The 23,299-nt window shown below is 40.0% G+C and overlaps 1 protein-coding gene across 1 annotated transcript in view; it reads left to right on the top strand.

Annotated features, from left to right (window-relative positions):
• ACOT12 (acyl-CoA thioesterase 12) overlaps nucleotides 1–23,299 on the top strand; it is a 47,733-nt gene that overhangs the window by 21,526 nt on the left and 2,908 nt on the right. The window contains exons 4-12 of the mRNA XM_004455904.4: nucleotides 3,257–3,358; nucleotides 5,948–6,083; nucleotides 11,860–12,016; nucleotides 13,591–13,710; nucleotides 14,539–14,689; nucleotides 15,345–15,400; nucleotides 15,681–15,744; nucleotides 16,427–16,510; nucleotides 21,842–21,975. Of these exons, the coding sequence (XP_004455961.2) occupies nucleotides 3,257–3,358; nucleotides 5,948–6,083; nucleotides 11,860–12,016; nucleotides 13,591–13,710; nucleotides 14,539–14,689; nucleotides 15,345–15,400; nucleotides 15,681–15,744; nucleotides 16,427–16,510; nucleotides 21,842–21,975 (1,004 nt within the window). The remainder of the gene's footprint in view (nucleotides 1–3,256; nucleotides 3,359–5,947; nucleotides 6,084–11,859; nucleotides 12,017–13,590; nucleotides 13,711–14,538; nucleotides 14,690–15,344; nucleotides 15,401–15,680; nucleotides 15,745–16,426; nucleotides 16,511–21,841; nucleotides 21,976–23,299) is intronic.

Below are 23,299 nucleotides of genomic sequence, written 5' to 3'. Positions count from 1 at the left end.
CTATAATTGTGAATTTGTTAATTTTTCCTTTCAGTTCTGTTTTTGCTTCATGTAGTGTGAATCTCTATTATTAGATACAACCACAATTAGGATTGTTAGGTCTTCTTGATGACTTGACCTTTTTATCATTATGAAGGTTTATTTTATGTCTGGTCTTTGTTCTGAAGTCTACTTTGTCCGATATTAAGTTAGCCACTAGTATTTTGATTTGTGTCTATTGTACATTTTGTATTTTTTAAACCTATTCTTATTTTTATGTTTAAGTGGATTTCTTATAGACAGCATATAATTAGGTGTTGCTTTTTTATCCGGTCTGACAATGTCTGCCTTCTAATTGAAGTGCTTAAGCCATTTACATTTAATGTAATTATCTATGTAATAGGTTTAAATCTATCGTCTGGATATTTGTTTTCTATTTGTCTGGTTTCCTAGTAGTTTTCCTCAGGATTCCAATCTATCCTATCTCTCATGCTACAGTGAAAACTCCTTAGTATATATTCTTTGAGAGATTTGGTTATTATATGTTACTGTTAACTGTTCAGAACTTGTTTTAACTCTCCATAATTTATGCTTTGCTTTTTTTTTATAGTTAGTAGTAACATTTTTTCCTTCATTATTTTCTTTTAAATGTTTATTTTCTTCTTTATTTTCTTTTAAATGTTACATTTTAAAAAATGAGGTCTCCATATATCCCCCACCCCCCAACCCCACTCCTCCCACACCAACAACCTCTTTCATCATCGTGGCACATTCACTGCACCTGGTGAATACATTTTGGAGCACTGCTGCACCACATGGACAGTGGTCTACATTGTAGTCTACACTCTCCCCCATTCCACCCAGTGGGCCATGACAGGACACACAATGTCCAGCATCTCTCCCTGCAGCACCACCCAGGACAACTCCAAACCCTGAAAATGCACCCACATCATATCTCTTCTTCCCTCTCCCTACCATTAGTAGCTACCATGACCACTTTCTCCACATCAATATTACAATATTACAATTTCTTCCCTTACTAATCACAATAGTTCCCCAGCAGAACACAGTTAGTCCACTCTAATTTATACTCTATTCCTCCATCTTGTGGATCCTGGGATGGTTAAGTCCAGTCCCCCTCTACATCAAGAGGGGGTTTAGATTCCACATGGATGATGGGTGCAATTCTCCTGCTTGCAGTTGTAGGCACTCTTGGCTCCCTGGTGTTGGTTGATCTTCTTCACTTCCCTGTTAGCTGGCCAGGGTAAGTCCAATAAACCAGAGGGTAGGAGTTGCAAGTCTGCTGAGGCTCAGGGCCTGGCTGTCACATGGACAGTCCAGAGATTCAGGTCTCCTGAGTATACATCAATTGAAACACCCATCACAGGTCTAGTAAAAGTAATGGAAGAGGCATATGTAGAAAGGTCATATCTGAGTCCAACTCCATCACACTCAGGAACACAAATTCCAAAGTAGGGCCAACTGACATGGCCCTGAACTCCATAGCCATCTGCCATGACCATAGAACCTGTGGGTCTCTGTAGCCCTCAAGAGTACCAGTACCTGGGTTTCTATCTACTTTGGCTGTCTCTGGTACCCTGCTGAGGCATGCGTAAGCATAAACCCTCTGATGACCGCCCGACTCTTTTTTGGAGACTCATAGCCATATAAACTCATCTGTCCTTTCCATTTCCCCCTTTTATCCAAAAACAAAAAGCAGTTTTTAACACATGCTTATACATGTAGGCTGAGATATTCTGCTGGTCTGAGTTGACCCTTTTATTCATGGTCTTTTTCTAGTTACATCATCAGCTGGTGCTTGGTAGTAATCCCTCGGCCCCTGGGAGGCTCATCCCCAGGAGTCATGTCCCATGCTGGGGGGAAGGTAATGCATTTACATGCTGAGTTTGGCTTAGAGAGTGGACACATTTGAGCAACATGGAAGCTCTCAGGAGGTAACTCTTAGGCACCCTGCAGCTCTAGGCCTAGTTCATATTTCAGGCACACAGCCTCATAATCAGAGCCATCAGTATTAAAGGCTCATTGTTGGACCATCCATCTTTATTGGTCTTTGCCATTGAACTTGAGGGATTGTTGCTGTTCCTCTGGGGAATGTGATAGAGCTCCCCTGACTAGGAACTCAGCACTCTCTCAGTTGTCATTTTTAACTGAAACCACTGAAAATTTTAATGTTAGTTATTTTATTTTGTCATTGGGCAGTTTTCCAAAATTGTGTGAGGTTGAGGGTTGTTGGGGGTTTAGGAATGGGTGTTTTAATTTGGTTAATCACAATTTAGTTAGCTTAGGTTTTACCATGCAAACACTAGTTTGTATTTTAAGTCAAGTGGCTTAAAAGGAAACATGTATTGTTGATTATTTTGTACATGTACATGGTGAAGATGTAGCAATAGGTAAATATTCTTTATCATTGATAACACAGTGGAGAGCTAATATAACTGAAGTTGTCCCCCTGATTCCAAGGAGATAGTATCAATTATCTGGGTTATGTAGGGATAGTGCTCATTAGCCAGAACCTAATGATGAGTTCCTGAGTTTACCAACACTTCTGAAAAGTGCAATTCTGAGGAGCCGAGTTCTGGAACCCTCTCCATGGGAAAGTCCAGTACATTGTATTGTTATCATATATATAATTCAGCCACAGTCTTACTATGCCTGAAAAGTAAAACAAGGAAACATAGCTAAAAATAACATGATGCAATTCTGCCCAGATGGACTCAGTTATAAAACTCAGAGATTAAAGGAAAATGTTATGCAAGACATCCATTAATATCTTATTACTTAAAGAATATTTACTATGAATAGAATTTGAAAATGTTCATCACATAATGCCAAATTTTTAAAAATCAGAATATAAAACTATAACTACAGTATGACAATTATATGTTTTTGAAATATATGTGAAAAGTTTATATATGAAAAATTTGCAAAAAAATTCACTTAAACATTAATGAATATCTCTTGGTAGTAGTAATACAGTTGTATTTACTCTAGATAGATTTTTCTTATCATTTGTTTTTATATTTTCCAAATATTCACAGTAAATATCTATTTTCTATAATCAGAAAAACAAGTAATTTGTTCCATTTTATAGATCATTGAAAGAACAGTATTGCTTAAATATAAATTTAAATGCTGTTTTCATTTGAAAAATGAAAGGAAAAAATGGTGAAGTAAATACCTGAATTTTGAATGCTGCAATCTAATCTGTTACCTGGATGGCTGAAATTTTATTTATTTATTTTTGTTTTCATTTTAGATCAGCATCAAAGTCATAGTAGAGGACATATCCACTGGCATTGAGAAACTTGTTAGCGTGGCTTTCTCTACATTTGTAGCCAAGCCAGTTGGAAAAGAAAAGGTAAGTTATCTGTGTGAAGTGGTATCCAGTGGCATATTAATAACTTCATCAAAATAATTTTGGATAAAATGACATTTCTTCTAACCCTGAGCTGTACCTTCCCAAGGTTTATTAGCTGCCAATAGTTTTTATTGTGGTAAAATACACATAACTTAAAATTTACCATTTTAGCCATTTTAAAGTGTATGACCCAGTGGCATTTAGTACATTCAATATGTTATGCAACCATCACCACTATTTCCAGAATATTTTCATCACCCCAAAAGGACAACCGATATTTTTCATGTGAGTTATCATTCTGCGGTAACTTCGAAGTGTTCAGAGTATCTATTTTAGAGGAAAGAAGATGTAACCAGTTTGTGAAAGAGGAAAGAATGTTGTGTTTTAAATGATCTGTAGGCCATACCAGCTTCTCAAAAAAAATTGCTTACTTATTTTGTTCTCTTTCTCTAGTTATGTAACTCAAATTTGAGCTTAAAAAAAAAAAGTAAGAGCAATTTAGCAAGCAGTTGCATGTATGGTCCTATCTTTTCTTTTTTTTTTAATTCCTGATGGAAAAATGTCAAAGCTGCTGAGTTTTGAAGTTTAAAAATAAGCCTCAAGGCATATGGAGTAAAAACATCCTTAAAAGAAATATATTGGCCTAATGTGCGTGTCCAGAAAGCTTGCCTGGCCTTTGGCCCAGATGAGCTCATTTTTAGTCAGCTCAGGATTGATTCATAATTTCTTTGCATTCCTCTTTAGGGTCAAGGTGCCTGTAGCTGGGGAAGGTATCCATTTAGTCTAAATGTGTTTTTAATGTAATCATTCCATTTAGAATTTAAATCTTTCACTGCAAGGGTTGTTGCAGAGGTGGGCACAGCGGCTTCTCCAAGCTCCACTTTGAAGGACAAGGAATACTCACTCTGCAAAAGCCTTCTTCCTCTGACTGCCTCCAACTTTGGAACTTGGACAGAGCAGTGTTTTCTCTGTACCCAGCACAGGTGACAGCAGAGCCTCGTTCACACGGCCACTCCCCCTTTGGGCCAGGAGGGGCAGAGAGGAGCGAGGTGGCACCCTGGTGAAGGTGTCCCTGCAGAGTTTTATACACGGGGGCAATTCTCCCACTCTGCCCACCATTAAACAGTCTGTAAGGCAAATTCAGTATTATCCAAGGGCAGTGTTTTTTCAAGAGAAGTTCACAGATATGAGCTAATATATTACTAAAGAGGCAGCTTTCTGGGCCACACCCCAGAGCTACTGAATTCGAATCACTGCTGCAGGGACTGAGCATCTATACTTTGACAAAGCACCTTAGGAACCCTTAGGTACACTAAAATCTAAGGCACTGAGATCAATCTTGTCAATCATTCTGCTTTTCCAGGAATTACCTTGCAATCCCCCCAAATCTCCAACCTCTTGGGAATGAGAGAGAATGGGAATGTGTACAGAATTGCCATAGCAGAGAAGAATATCTGAGAGAAAGTAATACAAAGGAGTAGCAACTTTTCTCTCCCTTCACACAAAAAGGGAGATGCATCATTTTTCCCCACCAGCCTCAGACTTCTCACTCTAACTCTTATCTGGTAGAATAAGAATATAATAGTTGCACTTCAGTCCATTCTCTGCGGAGCCTGAAGAATTATTTCTCAAAAGATTTCTGGGAAGTCAGGTACCTTACTGTGCTGCCATAATTAGGTGGTTCAGATAACCTTAATCATAGAGCACCTTTTCCACACTTCTTTTCCACTTGGTAAGGTTCTTGTTCAGTAGCACAACATGAAGGGAGCTGTGAAAAAGCGGTTGTTAGGTTTGAATCTACATGCCTACTTGGCTTTCCGGCCAAAGTGAGTTTATTCCAGGATGAAATTGGCGATGATTAACGGGGCTTAGTTCAACAGTTGCACAGGATCTGATCATTGAAAGGACTCACAAGTCTCCATAGAATAGACTCATGGGAGACTTGGATAAAACTAAAGGACATGGTACAGTAGGAGAAAGAAAGCACAAGCAGACATCAGAGGAGTTTATGACTTCCAGCATTGCGCTCAAGGTCCTCTCAGTAGCACAAGATGCACTTCATCTGTAGATTAGAAATGATCAAGATATCAGTGAGGTTTTTGGTTCCGGGAGAGCCAAGTCAAGCAGTGTTTTATTTACTCTGCTGTTCACATAACTAAAACCAGATGGTGTAGCGTTAAACCAGAGTAAATCATCAGTCTATGCATTCCTGAACTATTTAGTTGAGGTATACAGATTACCTCCAGAGGAGTTTTGGACTTAAACAGCACATTACAAATCACTAGGAAGAATTTCATATTTTATGGTTTGGAAATTATAAAAATCAGGAAAAGTTAATATTTGGCAAACTCTTAAAAGTATACATCTCATTGTAAGAGGATAATTATGCCCATATTGATTTTTTCAGTTTAAAAAATATCTTAAGAAAAAAATTTAGTCAAAATAATATGTATATATAAAACCACCTATAAATTCACTATTTACCCTGTTAGAAAACAATGTAGCATAATTCATTTTGTTTTTGCAAAATTCATGTTGTGGTTTTATCATTTAACAAGGCAATGAAAATAAATGCTTTTCTTTCTCTAGATTCATCTGAAACCTGTCACACTTCTAACTGAACAAGATCGTGTGGAGCATAATCTGGCTTCAGAGAGAAGGAAAGTTCGATTACAACATGAAGATACCTTTAACAACTTAATGAAGGAAAGTAGCATGCTGGATGGTTAGTAAATCTGCTTATAAGAATTTTAATTATATAACAATGACAAGCACATGGCTCTTTTTAAAAAACACATTTACTTTTACCTTATTATTATAACTCAGTCTTGGTGATGCTTAATATCTTTTCCAACAAACTGAGTGACTGAAGAAGGAACACAATTGCTGCCACCTTAAATTGGAGTATTTCCAGAGGACAAGCAGGGAGAGAAAGGAGGCAGCGACCTTATTAATAATAATACATGCTCAGTAATAGTTGATGAATGAAGGAATGGTGGAAAATATATATTTATATGTTGTTCCACTGTTTACTAAGCATTATTACAATCTACTCAGCATTATTTCATATGAGCTGCATATGATCTTCAAGAAGAGAAGAGAAAAAACTCTGAGCAGCTAAAGGTCATGTGAGAAGTTATTGGAAGTGATAAGATTCTACTCCTGCTTCCTGGCGCTTGCCACTCTAACAGGTTTATGGCCCAGCGTTGCTTAGTTCTCCAGCAGTGATCCCCCTGGCTCTTGCAGGCTGAGCAAGCCAGAATGGCCGGAAGAGGCAGAGGACCCTTGCCCTTCCTCTGCTCCCGTTTTGAGCTTACCATCGCCTGCCCTCGGGGAGCTGGCTTCCAGCGGGTACCAAGGTGGGTGGCAGGAGGTGGTGGAGGGGACACCCCAGCCCTTCTCCCTCCCTGCTGCACAGAGGCCGCCGGGGCCCACAGAGGTCCAACTCCACGTGCCTCCCAAAGAAGCAGCGGAGAGTAGAGGAAGAAGAGAAAAAGGCAAGAAAGGGCCAGAATAAAAACGTGAAAAGAAAGGAAGGAAGACAAGTGTATAAAAACAGCCAGAGGAGAGGGAAAAGCAGCAACAGGGTGGTGGAGGGAGGAGTCCCTCATTGGAGAAAGAGACAAGTGGTGTCAAACTTGGATTTCAAACACTTGAAAATTGTTACTTGTCTTGGGGGGACTTGGTCGATGATGCCCGCTCCTTTGAGCTCTCACACAATGTCAGCTACAGGGAAGGGTCGCTGGGCCTGTGGGATCCAAGCCTCCTCCACTCCCCACTCACAGTGACGTGAGCCAGGTGAACTTGGGGGGCAGCGTTTGCTTTTGCTGACATCGTGCAATTTGTCCTAGTACAATACCGAAAGTACTGAATACTAGCGGCCCTTCGGGTTAATTAATAATAGGCACCTGCTACTGTTATTCAAATGTAAAGGTAAAATGATTGCAGTTGACTTGTTTCCGTTTCTCAGGAAGCTGGCCAGATCAGATCTATATGTCTGCTTCAATTTAAAATGACAGGGTTTTTAAAAAGTCTACTCATCATCTGCTTCACCTAATCCACCCTAAAATAGATTATTCTACATTTCTTTTCACAAAGCAATTTTTCACCTAACTTCATTGATTTCGTCTTCTTTTTAGAAATTTTACTAACTTCTATACCACTAAGGGTACTAGTGAGAACTTCAAAGCAATTTCTCTTAGAGAATGTAAGAGCTAGACCCTGAAACTTAAAATTGCCATAGCATGTGGTTTGTCCACCTGCTGCCTCTTGTATCTGATGGAGTTTGTTTTGGACTAGACAATATATTATAAAGCAAGATAGCTAGAACACCTCTGTTGTTGAGCCATGTTTTGAGAAAATCAAGATTCTGCCTTGATTGTAATATCAGACATAAAAGATTTGAATCTTATTCAAGACATATGATTGAAGTGCATATTATTAGAACAGCTAGAAAGCTGAAGTCAGATCATAGGCTTTCTGAAGAAATGAGAGGATGTGATTAGGTTTTGTAAAAGCAGGACTTTTTTGGGATTTATTCTTGTACCAATGAGTCATTGTATGGCAGCTTGGCATAGAGAGGAAAGACTTAAGAGATGAGGCATTTTCATTAGAAATTTTTTAGTAAGAATCAGATATTATGAGCATTATCCTGGTGATGATCCCTCTAAATATGCAGAAAGAAAACCAGGGTTAGAATGACCTCAATTTAGGTCAAAGATCCTGATCTGAAAACATGGAGAGAATGAATATAAAATTGTCCTAACAGGATGATGACATAATACTTTGAAAACATCCAAAGGACAAGTATTGAAATTGACAACTGGACAACTATTACCCCTATCTGGAAGTCTACAGAAAGGACAAGGTCTGTTTACTGTCCTTAACCAAAGCGAGAGCTGTGAGCCTGAATTACTCTCTTACCCTGGAAAAGCCTTATTTTTTCATTGGTCAGCAATTACCTGCGACTTGGCATATTTCTACACCAAGGTCACCACACTCGGTGTATTTCTGTGTACACATCATAGCTGATGCTTGTGCCCACAAATCCTGTCCTAGTATATACCTCTGCAAGTATGTAGAACCCAGTCATAAGCACATGCTCATGCAGATTTAGAGTCAGAATACACATTGCCTATTAGGGCTGTAACAGACCAAGTGAAATTTAGGGTAAAGTGGTACTGTGCTTGTAGTATCCCCAGGTGATTTAAGCAGCAAATACAAATCCTCTATGAAGAAATGCACTTCCAACCTACCTCTCAAAAAATTCCCATAGATAAAATTCCAAGGAACATGAGATCATAGTCAAAATCAATAAAAGATAAAATTAAATAAGACACCAAAAACTAGAAGAAGCATCAGACGTTATAACGAGGCCCACAAAGACTGCAGATACAGGATTTACCATATAAAGAACAGGAAATAAGGATGTTAATATGATTTAAGAAATAAAAAAGGAAATACTTTCAAGTCCTGATTGTCACTTATCAACTCTATGACAATGCAAGGCAGATCATATTATCTCTTATTTTATAGATTAGAAAACAAAGGCTAAAAGGGTTTCTGTACCTCTTTACTGACTATATAGAAGCAACCAAGTTATTCTGAAGCTTTGATTTATTTTGACCATGTTGAATTTGACTTAAAGTTAACATAGTCAAAAGCCACACCATGTGGAATCAGACAGACTTTTAATCCAGTCCTTGCTCCACAATCTTCCAGTTGTGGGACCTTGCAGAGGTCATTCATTTTCTAAATCTTGGTTTCCTCACCAGTATATTGGGGACAATAACTCTTAATTCTGGTGACTGTAATGAGATGATACAAGTCTCGAGGGATCATAGCAATGTAGTACTGAGGAGCGTTCTTATAACGCCCTTGTAGGTATAATACCTGTAAGAGGGTGTGGCAGTTTGAGATTATTTATGAATTCTAAAAAGAGAGATTATGTCTGTAAACTGGTCTGTTCCTCTGGCTGTGATCCCCTTTGATTGTATTAGATTCAGCTGAGATGTCTTTGATTACATTATGTTAAGATTAGGGCTTTGATTTGACCACATCAATAGAGTATAACTCAGGGTTGTGTCACCACCCCCCGGTGGGCTATATAAATGGACACTCACAAACACAGAAGAAGGCACAGGAAGAAAGAGAGAGCCATAGACATGGAAGAGGAGAGAACTTGGACATTTTGGTCCTGCCACATGACAGAAAGGAGAAGGTTCAAAGAGCTAAAGCCCTGGGGAGAGCTGAGCCATTCGCCTGATAGTTTGCAATTGAAGAGACCAGAGCCCTGAGCAGCTGAGAAGGCCTGGAAAGAAGCAAGCTCTCCAGCCTACAGCTGAGATGGGAAGAAGCCAGGCCCATGGAGTCTTGAATCCTGGCAGAGATGGCAACCATCTTGCTTCAATACATGGCAACAGACTTCAGTAAGAAAACACCTCTTACGGTACCTTGAGCTGGACTCTTTAGGGCCTTGCAACTGTAAGCCTTTACCCCAAATAAATACCCTTTATAAAAGCCAACAGATTTCTGGTACTTCACATCAGCACCCCTTTGGCTGACTAATACAGAAGGTATTGTCCCATCTTGGTAGCAAAGAATTTAAAAATTCACTAAAAATAACAAATATAAGCTTTTTTGGGAAGGACTATGCCATTAGAAGTAAAAAAATGATGCAGAATCCTACAATTTTTCTTTAAGTGGCAGCAAAGATGTTAAACATATTCTGTTGAAAATAAGGAACATGAATGTGAAATAAATCAACAAGGTCAAACTTGTTCATTCATTCACTCATTTAAAAAATATTTCCTAAAGAAAAAAAGAAGTATAGAATTTATTAAAAAAGTAGAAATTAAGATTTTTTTAAAAAGTTAGTTAAAATTAAATGATAAATAAAAGGGCAACAAAAAAGTAAAAGAGAAAATTAATGAAAAAATATTTCTTGAGCACTCATGTTCAGGATAATCAAAGATCACTATACCAAAAGCTGTAAAACTATAGCTGCAAAAGAAAGATACTCGTGAGAGGTTATAATAGTGGGGATTAGCTATAGGCATGAGGGCAGACTTCCCAAAAGAAATGATGACTGATATGAGCCAAGAGGAAATAGGAATTAAATGGAAAGGGGGGGGGGGTTGACCGGATGAATTGCTTCTGACAGAGGAAACAGCGTGTGCAAATGTCCTGATGTAGAAGACAACACTGAGTTGAAGGAACTGGAAAAAAGGCCAGTGTGGCTTGAGCAAAAAGGGAGTGAGGGATTGGTAGAGAGGGAGAAGATGCAGTGGGGGGGGGGGGGGGTGAGGGGTGGAGATGGGGTATTAGTAAGAATCAGATTAAATGGGCCTGGAGAGTAGGCACAGGCCAGACAAGGCAGGAAGGCAATGAGAAGGATTTGGGGTTTTGTATCAGAGCAATGGCAGGCTACTGACATGTTTTCATCAGGGGACTGAAACAAAGGGAAGAGAATAGACCATAAATTAGTTATAAACCTAAATATCCCATTAGCAAATGGAGTTAAAGGGTCTGTGTAGCTTCACTTCTTTATTCACCTATTTGTGACTGTGCCAAGAATTGCCCAATTCTCAGTCCCCAGCAGCTGGGCACATGGTGCTCACACTGCTAGCGCAGCTCTGCCTCTGATAGTACGACCAGGGTGCCCCCTCCCCGCCATGTGTGACTCCGCCCCTCACCTCCCGACAACAGAGATTTAAGCCAAGCTGGTGATTTACTTGATGATGCAGAATGTCTAACTCAATACATTTTACATCTTTTCAGCCAGAGTAAATGATGTCTCCGTTGTTGCACGTAAAAACTAATTTGTCAGTAAATGAAGCAGATAAGATTCAAAAGAAGTAGAAGGACACTGAAAAGTACAGTGAATCGTGTCTTTTCTGGTTGGGACCACCTTCGTTACAAAGCAGTTTCCACAGAAGGCCGTGTTCCCATTCTGAAGTTCATTCTACAGAAAATGTGCTCCAGTTGCTCAGCATCTGTGGCCCTTTATGGCTTAAATTCCTTTCTTTGTAACAACTATATTGAGTATAACTGGTGTACAATAAATGGCCCGTATTTAAATTGAACGATTTGATAATTTCGACATAGGTATGTGCCTGTGAAACCATCACCACCATCAAAATAACCAACTTATCTGTCACTGCCAAAAGTTTCTTCCTACCCTGCCCCGCTCTAATCTGACCCTTCCCACCCCAAACAACTCATGTCTAAATTTAACCATTCTTTTAATCAAAATTTTGGTGGGCTTGTTGTATACATTGAACTATAATCGTGAAAAGGTCCTTTCTAGTCTGTTATCTTCACTCAGTTCACCGTAAATAGCCACCGTTTACATGAAAGTCATAGTCTACATTCTAAGTCTTTTGGACTAATTTAATTTTTCTAAAGATCCAGAGATTTGAGTGTGCTGTTGGGCAGGAAAAGCCATAGCGCCAGGCTCTGTGGTGAAGCCGCCGTTATTAACATACATGTCCACCTTTCAGATCCCATTTGTGATGAAGAGGAAGGAACCGTTTCCACGGGGGGCACCTCTGTTCAGAGCATTGAACTTGTCCTCCCACCCCACGCAAACCATCATGGAAATACATTTGGTGGTCAGATAATGGCTTGGATGGAGACAGTGGCTGCTATTTCTGCAAGGTTCTTGTTTTGACCTCTGACATGTGATTTGGGGACCAGTGGGAAGAGGATAGAAAGGGCTAGTCAAAGAGACATGGGGGTAGGCCTGAGGGAAATGTTGCCTTTTATCAAAATGAGAAAACTATAAACCATTCACCTGTTTACTTTAGGATTGATCTGTCCTTTTCTTTGAAGGTGAATGTTTCAGTTCTTTGTTGGAAAAGAAAAATGAAATGACAGTTCTAATACTTTATTGTGAATGACAGATGTTGATCTTGTGACACTGAAACTCATTGTAGTGATAGCTTATGACAAAGAAGATGCAGAATAGAAATAGAAGACAGGCTTTCACTTAAAAATAAGTCAATCTAGTGACAAACATTTTTACAGGCAACTTACAATTAGATCTGACCTTTGAAGATGCTGGTTAGAATTGTTATGACCAAAGACTTAACTGAAAAAATAAGAGGGCAAAGAGGGGAGTACTTGGAAGAATACTTTTAAACTCTCCACATTTCAAAAAGGTTATTTTATTCTTAATGGAATCATGTAGGTAATTGGGCAGCTTTGAGGAATATTGTATACTCTGAAAATGCACAGATCTGCTCTTTTGACCATTGCAGTAACCACTGAAAATTAAGGTTTTGCTTTCCCCAAATTAAGGAAATTTAATATATCTATAGCTTTGATTATAGTTAGAAACTTATATTTATCCCTTATGTGAATGGTGCACAAATAAGGAAGTTTATTTTAAGATGAAATTGTCATTCTTAATGGCAATAAAGCATTTGAACATGTTCTATTGTAAATGCTTACAATACAATTAGCAATGGCTGCATCTTCATTAGTGTTGGTACAGTTCTTCAGGGTAATTGAATGACTATAGTAGGAATCTGACATGTAGAAAATTATAGAAGGAATTTTCTTAGATTAAATATTCTTTATAAGTATTTCAAAATTTCACACACAGACACATTATAAAATATAAAATGTGAATCTCATAGCCTTCTAAGCTTTGTTGAGACTTTTTGTGGGAAAAAAGAAGTCTTTTAATATGTGGGTGAATTCAGTCAACCATGAAACTAAGGAATCATTGTGAATGGCACCAGCTGGCGGTTACCCTCACTTGTGCCCACTCCAACCTGGAACAGTCCTTCCTGTTCGGTAGTTCTGAGCCATATAGCTGAATGGAGTCCTTGAATTAGATCAAAGACATTGGCTGGTTTTTCCAAAGGACTTCCAGAGAGATCAAGACAAGGGTAGGACCATCAGCACAAGAGAAAAGTAAAAGTATCAGCATCATGGCAAATACTCCACTGCTTGGTGATTTCCCCAAATATTTACAGAAAGGGTACAGAACCATTTTAAACCCACTCAATCCAGGTATTTCACTCTTGAATTAAAACATGTATAGCTTATTTTACTGCCTCTTGTCTCTTAGTCTTTAAATTTGCAATAAAGCTTAAAGGAGATGTTTATTTAGAAAGCAGGTTGGGCATTTGTATATTGCATCCATTAGGTGAATCGGGAGTTGATAAAAATGTTTTGGGGGAATGATCACTTTCTTCTTTCTCTCCTTGCCCTTGTTTTATCAGCCGCCTCTGTCAGGCGCATCCCCTTCTGAAGTCCGTGGATATGTTTAAGTTCCGGGGACCATCCACCGTGGGAGACCGCCTTGTCTTCAGTGCTATTGTCAACAATACCTTTCAGACTTGGTAAAGCATGTCTGTGCTCATGGGCTGCCCTAATTTAAACTTGCACATAGTTTTTATTCTTACTGCAACCTAGGGTTGATTATAGGGGACTACTTTAAAATAAACAACCCCTTTCTAATTTTTTTTTTTTTTTGAAAACTGCACACAATTTTCAAAAGCTGTAGGCATGTATTTTAAACCCCTGTTCTGCTTGGGGCCTGGGTAAATTGTGGTGGGCTACTTTGGGTTCTGAAATGACTGTGGTTATACGTCCCAGTTTGCCCAGGACAGTCCAGTTTGAACCAGTCATTCCTGGCCTCAACTCCTCCTTTCACTCTCAGAGGTGTCCCAGTGACTAACCAGGCAACCAACTCATAATGGGCCTGTCCTTTACCACCATGGAATGAAAACCACGTCCATTTATTTTTGTCATTCTTGTTACATAATGAAAAGATTTAATTTAGTGCTTTTTTTCTTGTTAAGTGTAAAAGAGAATATCTTTGGTCCCTATTAAATTTTAGAGTTTGATTCCTTTTTATTACAAAACCATTGTTTTCTGTGGAGGAAATTTGACTTTCGCACAATTTAACAACACAACTCCTTAGTTCAAAATATGTTCTTGAATGTACCCAGCGCTCCAAGAGGCCTCCCCCCACCCCCACTTTTCCGTGGGAAAGGAAGTGGAAGTGCTGCCAGGCCTTGTACAAACACATCCATGACCTAATGAAATGGGTTTTCATAGCAGCGTAGATTTGCGGGCCAGGTAGAGCACGCAGGGCCCTCGGTTCGCTCCGAGCGGGGCCGGCGCGCACGCCCGGGGCCCCGCTCACCGCCCGCCGCCCGCCGCAGCGTGGAAGTCGGCGTGCGCGTGGAGGCCTTTGACTGCCGCGAGTGGTCGCAAGGCCGAGGTCGGCACATCAACAGCGCATTTCTCATTTATAATGCCGTGAACAAAAAGGAAGAGCTCGTCACGTTTCCCAGGATCCAGCCCTTTTCAAAGGTCAGTGGCGATCACACGAGGCTCAACATCAGACCGCTGACTGTGGGGGAAGCTGTGGGTACCGGGTCCTCCCAGCCGCCACAACCTCCTGGCACCAGCCACAACCTCTATACGGCTGATTCCCTGCGTGTTATTTCCTGCAAGACAAAGTAAAATCGGCTTTTTTTCCCCCTTCCAAATTAATCATTTGTTGAAATGACGGAAGCGCTGAAGGCCTCACCACTAGTGGCCACGTGGGGCTGCTGGTGGGGTCGCCTCGTTGTGCCCTTTGCCGACTCTCGCTTCTTTGCAGCCAGCTCTCCGTGCTATTCCACATTCGTCTGAACTCTCTTTCTTTCACCCTAGAACAGCTTTATTGTCATCTTTCACCTTATTGAAAAAAACTCTTTAGTGGGATATATGTATAATTCTGGGGACAGAAGTAATAGCAGGAGCCACGTTTTTTTTAAAAAAAAAAGAAAGTAAGGGCAATGTTCCACTCTTATCCAAGCAACTGCCATGTTCCAGATTCAGCCCAGGCAGCACTGATTGATGACAGTTCACATAGAGACCCTGCCTTCCAATTAGGCTTTCAATTGACTTAGGAGAGAGACACTTAAGGATTGTAGCACCAAAATATTAGAAATTTATTGATTTTACTTTGTTTCCATTAAAGGATGATTTTAGACGGTATCGTGGGGCAATTGCTCGCAGGAGAATCCGCCTAGGCAGGTAAGAGACAGAAGATGTAAGGATTTTATACAATCCTTTGTCTGTTATCTGACAAATTACATAACAAAGAGCCCTGCCTGGGTCTCTATTTCCACGTTTGCAGAATGAGAAGGTCTGATGTTCTCTGAGGCTATGATGAAAATTGTTCTTGATTGTTCCACTAGTAAAAGCAGTTTTTAAAAAAAGGCTGATTTCAGCTCAAGAAAGTGTCATGGTTACCTTATTAATGTGCTAAATGCAGGGAAGAAAACTGTTCTTTAATATTAATTTTTTCTTCCAGAAAATATGTTATTTCCCACAAAGAAGAGATTCCACTTTGCATACACTGGGATATACACAACCAGGTGACAATTTTATGACTTAGAGCTCTTTGTGTACAAATGACATCGTAACAAATCTGAAATCCCTTTGTTTAACTGACTTAGTTTGTACTTAGGCTGGTTAGATGAAAATGTGAATTATATCAGCCATTCATTTCAAAATGAAATAAAATCATGCTATCAGTCACATCACTGCCTTGTTTGAATTATGTCGACAGTTTCCAAATTACACACATAGGATGCCCAGTCATCAAATGCATTCAAACAGCTTGGTACAGTGAGGTCTGGTGTCCTAGCATGATTTGTGCTGAATGCCATGCTCACCTGCTTGCATTTTTATAAAACAACATAGTATTAGTCATTTTAAAGTCTTAGATCATAAAATGTAAAGGGAAATCCAAATTTACTTATTTTTAATGATAAGTTATATTGAAGAGTGATATGTCTTTGCCCAGGATGTCAATTAAAATGATAATAATTTGCTATATACATGGGCCTCATGTTTCCTTACCTGAATTCTGAATTGAATGTGAGACAGAAATGATATGTGACTGCAGTTTAGTTCTAAGCTCAATATTATTACATTGGCTTCACATATACGACCTTCTAACAGTGTCCGTTTTCTAAACAGCAAATATTTGATCACCAAACCGATGATCAGACCAAGCTGAGTTGAACTTATGGCTTTTAACTATTTGTACTTCAGGTATCCCTGAGTCATGGCAATGTGGAGGCTCTTAAAAAGCTGGCAGCCAAACGTGGCTGGGAGCTTACCAGTGCTGTGGAAAAGGTAGGAGGAATCTAGGTACACGCAACCCATTGGCCATCATAAATGTTTTGGTTTTTTTAAAAGATTTATTTTATTTACACCCCCCACCTTGTAGTTTGCACTCACTGTCTGCTTTCTGTGTCTGTTTGTTGTGTGCTCTCTGTGTCTGCTCATCTTCTTGTTAAGAGGCACCAGGAACCAAACCTGGGAACTCGCACGTGGAAGGGAGGCACATAATCTCTTGAGCCATAGCCACTCCCTGCTTGTGTCTCTCATTGTGTTTCTCATTGTGTCATCTCCCTACATCATCTTGTGTCATCTTGTTGTGTCAGCTCATTACGCTGGCCAGCTGCATCAGCTCGCTGTCTTGAGCGTCATCTTTAGGAGGCACTAGAACCGAACCGGGGACCTCCCTGTGGTAGGCGGGCACCCAGCTGCTTGAGCCACCTCCACTTCCCCATCATGAATGTTTACTGGTGGTGGTGGGTCTGCTGCTGCTACTGCTGCTTTGAAGAAGGTAAACAGTCCTTTGGGAAAGCTATTTCTAAGAATCAAGCATCTTTCCAGGCCCGTCTCTCTTATGCCTTGCCAGCTGATTTGTGACACCATGCACGTCCCTACCTTTGAGCTTAGCTTCTCACAGTCCACCTGTCCTTCTCTTCTCCATCTCCCCAAATCCTACATGGTCCTCAAGACCCAGGGCAGATGCTTCTCCATAAAGTGCTCCTATATCCCCTGCCTAAAGGAACTTCTCCTTTTTGGAACTCCTTTAGCGATTATTTCTTTAAAATTAATTTGTGGATTAATTAATTATGTACTATTTTGTGACATTTCTCCCGTGGCTATCTTAATGTTTAAATCTTACATGGTAATTTTAACTTTTTACACATAGCGTTCTTTCCTTAACTATATTATAAACTTCTTTAGAGAAGAAACCTCGACATCTTTGTATTTCCCTCAGCACTTTTTCTAGTGCTTTGCAGGAGATCAGCACTAAATAAACATATGTCCTTAGGATTTTAATATTATCTTAACATCAGCGGTACCATCAGGAGAGCCTTTGAAGCTGATACCCACAGTTACTAGACTGTAAGCTCTAGAAAGGCTGTTTTGCTCCCTGCTATATTCTCAGAACATAGTAGTGTCTGCCACTTTGGAAGATGCTCAGTAAACCAGGCCTTTGTATTCACATTTCAGTGTGTATAGTTTCTTGTCACCAGTGAGGCAGTAGCCTATAAAATAAGGTGACTACACATCCTGATTCCAGGGACAGTGCGGTTTTATACCTGTTTTCCCATTATAATTATTAACAGTGTCTCAGTGACGCAGTTTGGATGATAAATTATATAGTCACCTTACACTGAAATCGCAGCAAATTCAAATATTACTTCATCAATTCTTTTCAACTCTGACTTGGACCTCTGCTCTGAGTTTTGTTTTTGATTGCTTGGTTTTATTATTTCTTTGTCCTCATTAGTGAATCCCTACTCCCTTCATCCCCAGTTAGGGATGGGTCTGTACCTGGGTAAGTGATGCAGAGACCCAGGCTTGGATTTAGCAATCTAAATCATTTCTTTCTCTCTAGTCCTCATGACAGTGCTTCTAGACTTTGTTTACTTTTCCTAGTATAAAATCAGCTTCTTGCATCCCTCCTGCATCAGGGCAGCATTGGAAAGGACAAACTCATGTCTGAAATGAAGGAGGATAATATACTGACTGAAGTCATATAATATGTTAAAACTTCAGTTCTTTGGGAGGTAGAGGTCAGAAACAAACCAAAACAGATCATGATATATTTGCTAGTGTCATTGGAGTGCCATCAGTAATTAACTCTTAATTTTTGTACAGATACTTATTGAGGATATTATTTAATTAAAGAAACATCCCTATGTTATTTCTGTTGGATTAGATCCTTCGTTTTTTCAGATTTCATGATAAAAATCTGTTTTTTTTCCATTCTGAATTATTCCCTTTTCTGTCCCACTTTTTTTTACAGCTTTTATGTTTGTTTGTTTTTTCATTTTAAAATACAGCTGTCATAGTTTTTGTCACTTTTTAGTTGAATAATTCTTCTGGCACAACTGTCTGTTAAGAATCATACTTATTTCAGGCTTTAAAATCTACGTTTTTTCTCAGTTTAAATTAGATGGCAAAAGTCTAAGACTTCCAGTATTTATAATGAAGTTGGACAGTACTTGTTTTCATCTATATTTCATTCTCATTGTATAATGATGGAATTAATAGTAATAAAAGGAAGAACAAAGGATGTACTCTGATCTTAAAGAAGCCTATAATCTAACATACACATGAAACATGTGAGGAATAATTTTAAGGTACTCTACAGGCATGTGAGAGGTAGTGTTTAAACCATAAAGGTCAGCTGTTAGGCAATTTCAAGTAAGGTAGCACAGTGACTTAGAACTTTCGAGAGGAGGTGATTCTTAAGGTAGATATTCCTTGAAAGAAGTGTAAGGAGTAGACAGCTGCAGGAGAAAGCGTTTTCTGGTCTGTGAGTAAGTTGAGCCAATTGCGGTGTCGAAATTGGCATAGCTAGGAGACCGGCCTGGCAGGAGGGGAGTAGCTGAGAATGTGTTGGAGAGGTTATGGTGAAAGCCAGAATGACATGGACCGCCTGGTAACCTTTGCACAGGACAGAACCCCAGTGCAGGGGGCAGACCAAGGGGAGCGAGTCTCACTGAAGCTCAGCGGAGGGGCAGCGCCTGGGTCCAGGCTCCCCCTGCCCAGCCCCCTGCCCACCCCCCACCTCTATAGTCAGCCTCCAAGGAAACTTAGGGTTCCTCTAGGCCTCTGTGAAATCAGTTTTGCCCTTCTTCCCACAATGTAGTCTCAACGTTATTTGTTAACAGATAGTACAAGATTCTAAATGTTAAATTATTTCCTCTTGCACGTCTGTAATTCCAAACCCATTAAACAGAATCTTATTAGAATGAAAAAATAATATCATTAGTATCATACTAGCAAGCCCCAGCAGACTTTGAGCTCATTTACTTTAAGCTTCATTTCATAGCATAAAATTCTCCAACCACCAAATGATAAAGAAAACATCTGAGTTAGCTATAAATGGAATTTAACCTGCAGTCTTCAGAGCATGAAAGAGAACTCATTTTCTTGGAGAATTTTTTTCCCCTAGCAAAAGCTGGCTCTTCTTCGTGGGGTCTCAAGAGAGCCAAAACCAACAGCTGCCCTACCCTGCTTTGTTTGCATCATTGTCATTGATTCTTATTGAAGGATCGTGAGAGGAACTTTCTGCTACCTTTGTCTTCTTGAGATAAGAATCAAAATACCGTTTGTTCTTTTAGCACTGTGCTTGGTGCTGAATAAATCTAGCGAGCTCTATAAGGGCAGAAGTTAATGGTGGCGACTTAGCTTGATGTTTGCTCTGGCTCCAGGATAGGAGGCAGTGGTGTGTCTGCAGCCTGAGGAGGAGCTTCCCGGAGAAGTGCTCAACTCGGGATTGCAGCTCACCCCACGCAGGTTCCACCAGGATAGTGCATGGATGCTCCAAGGCCAGAATCCGACTGGGATTGTTGATTTCATGCTGGCCACATGCTCCCAGCTCCTCTGAAATTGCAGAGCTTTGGCAGCTTGGCCCAGAGCCACACAGCCCCCAAGGTTTGATAAGGTCACTTCCCTTGTGCTTACACCAGTGACCTCCTCCTACCCTTGCCAAGTTCCGGGCAAAGTTAGGCGTGTCCATGCTGGGGTGAGTCTCAGCAGCGTCCTGGAACGCCAGTCATATTTTTCTTGTTCTCTGCTAAGTACCCAGAGCCTGGCTCATGTCCTCCTTTGAAGGCTGGATTTAAAGTCAGGCTTGGTACTCAGGTAAATTAGAGCCGGAAATCGGTGTAAGCAAATAGGCATTACTTTCCTTTCCAAGCTGTTTTTAGTTTGTTTCTCATTTCTTCATTTTCTTATGGAAGATATCTATGTTTAAATAAAGGTTTTCTCTTTCACAGCCTGATTTTTCCATCTGCTTGATTCCTGCAGTGAAGTCTTAACCCCGTGTTTGTTTGTCTTCTCACAGCTTGTTGCCATGGGAATGATTATAAGATGGCAAATTTCAACACTAACTTCAAAGGACCCTGAAAGAGATGGAGAAAATGGGCAGAATAGAAATGTGCTCTTAGCTGAACACACATCTCTGATTATTGTCAAAGATAGTAGTTCAGAATAACAAGGAAAGTTCAGAGTAAAAAGGGATGTATTAATGTTTAAGTATATGTCAAATGGCTCCCCAAGACAGACCTCCTCTTGTCCAAGGGAATAATATGTATTAGAAACCTAGAAGGATGAGCCCCTTTGATTCAGAAATAAAAGAATGTTTTGTGCTAAAGGAATATGGTGCTTCAGAGGCCCTGTTGAGAGGTTGAGTTGGTTCTGGAGGTGGCTGACTTGCTTCTTGGGATCCTTTGGCTCCCTTGGAGAAATGCCTGACATTCTAGCAAAGTGTCCTAGACTACAGCCTTAGTTCTGGGGTCTCTTGGGGGAAAAGAGGTGCAGGTCACTCCTCGCAGCAGTCTGGTAATATTTATTTTGTTCCAGGGTAGAGGCAGGGAAATATCATAAATAGCTAAAGAAAGAAAGGTTTACTTTCTTCACTTTTCATAAAAAAAAAAACAAAAAAACGGTTGCATAGTAATTAATTAGCCCAACTCAAGCCACATACTGCTTGGAGGATACAGGACTCTAACCTCTTGGTCAACTGTGTTAGTTTCCTCATTGTTAAGTAAATTCCATGCAGTGGGTTGCCTAAACAATGGGAATTTATTGGTTCACAGTTTTGAGGCTAGGAGAAGTCCAAAATCAAGGTGTCATCAAAGCGATGCTTTCTCCTCGAAAGCTGTCGTGGTCTGTGGCTGGCTGCTGGTGATCATTGGTCCTTGGCTTTTCTGTCCCCTGGCAGTGCACACGGCAGCATTTCATGGCTTCCTGCTTTGCTTCTGGGTCCCATTGATGTTCAGCTCCTGGCTGCTCTCTCTGGCCTCCTCTCCGTCTCCGTGACCTTCCCTATAAGGCCTTCATAGTAGGAGTAAAACCCTTCCAGACTCAACTGGGCCATACCTTAACTGAAGTACCTCATTTACAAGGTTTCTGCCCACAGGAATGGGCCCAGCCTAAGAACATGTTTTTCTGGGGTACATGGCTCCAAGCCACCACATCGTCTAAGGATTTGCAGTGAAATTGCCATTAGTTGGCTTCATTTTTACACAGGTAGCAAGATGCCTTAGCTAGTGCAATCAATCTATGCCTACTTGTATGTATGTGTTGTTTTAAAACTAAAAACATTAATTTTTCTTTTATAATTTATTTTTTCCTGTTATTGTCTTTTAGATAAAAATATATACTCTGGAGGAGTATGGTGTTTTATCTGTTTGGGTTGAAAAACATGTGGAAAGACCAGCACACGTGGCTTATCATCTCTTGTCAGACTTTAGAAAGAGACCTTTGTGGGACTCACATTACGTGTACGAATATATTAAATTTTTTCTCTTAATCAACCCCAATGTCAGGTACCCAATGACTTCCACATTGCAGTTCATATCCATAGTCTAATGTATTATGACCCACTGTCTTAGTATTTGAAGACTATTTTTAAAAGCTAACTCTACACAGACTACTGTATCAGGTGTTATTGAGAGACATGCACAATTTCTTATAATTGATTTACCATCTATATTAAGTTGACATGCTTTACCCTTATCCTATGTAATCCTCCCAAGAACTCTTCTTGGTTCTGAAACTTGCCACAATTGCACAGGCAGTTAAGTGATGGAACCCAAATTTGAACACAAAGACCTGAGTCAGATCCAAATTCCACACCCTTGCACTTAAATACACAACCTCATTGCTTTTGACAAAGGGGTCCTCTAATTGTCCTTCCCACTTCCCACTCATGATCTTTAATTGGTCTCCTCCTTGATGAAACAATACACCCTGAGAGAAGCTAAGAGAAGAAGCTGTGTGAGTACGTGGGAAAAGCATTTCTTCCCCTCTCCTTGTCTGCTCAAGGCCCCCTGCCCTCAGGCTTCATCTCTTACTTCTGTGACTTCCTGTCTCTTGCTACCCTCAGTCTCCTCCACTCTCCCTCCTTTCCTGGAATACAGAGCTGTGTACCAGGTCCACGGTACTTAACAGTGACTGATTGCACTCAGCCCCAGCCCCCTCTCCAAGGAGGGAGATGGTAATGCCATCATAATAGAATACTCCAAGAGAAGAGGAAACATTTCACAATTTTCTTGCATCAATATCTGCAGCTGTTCCATGAAGTACAAAGCTTTTAGGAAGAAAAATGCCTAAACTTTGGTGTTAATATTTTTTAAGTATTTCTCCCACTATTATCCATGTAACCTGATATTCCAGCCAAACTGAACTTGAGTGAGGAGGAATTAATGGATGTATTCGAATTCAACTAGCTTTTCTTGTACACTCATCATGATTCATCTGTTGTGCCAGGTGGTTTCATTTAATCTTCACATAACACTGTACAATAGGTTTTATTGTCTCCATTTTACAGATGAAAAGATGAAGTGGCTTGCCTAACATAACATCGCTAATAAATATCAATCTGGGGTTCAAAGGCAAGTTGTTTGATTCCAAACTTAGTGCTTTCTCCAATATGCCACCTTCCTTTACCTCCTAGTCTACCTTGTTGGTTCAGTTAATTCAGGAGTCTTCAAAATATTTTTACCTGATCCCAAAGAAAAATAATTTTGTGGAAAATAGCTAAATGTTTTTCTTTGAAGTGTTGACGGTAATGAACTTAAAGTCAGATGGTCATCACTCTTCTCA

Source organism: Dasypus novemcinctus, chromosome 2 (genome assembly GCF_030445035.2).
Source record: "Dasypus novemcinctus isolate mDasNov1 chromosome 2, mDasNov1.1.hap2, whole genome shotgun sequence".
NCBI classification, from domain to species: Eukaryota; Metazoa; Chordata; class Mammalia; order Cingulata; family Dasypodidae; genus Dasypus; species Dasypus novemcinctus.
The sequence above is the reverse complement of the archived record's forward strand: the minus strand, read 5'-3'. Positions and strand labels throughout refer to the sequence as shown.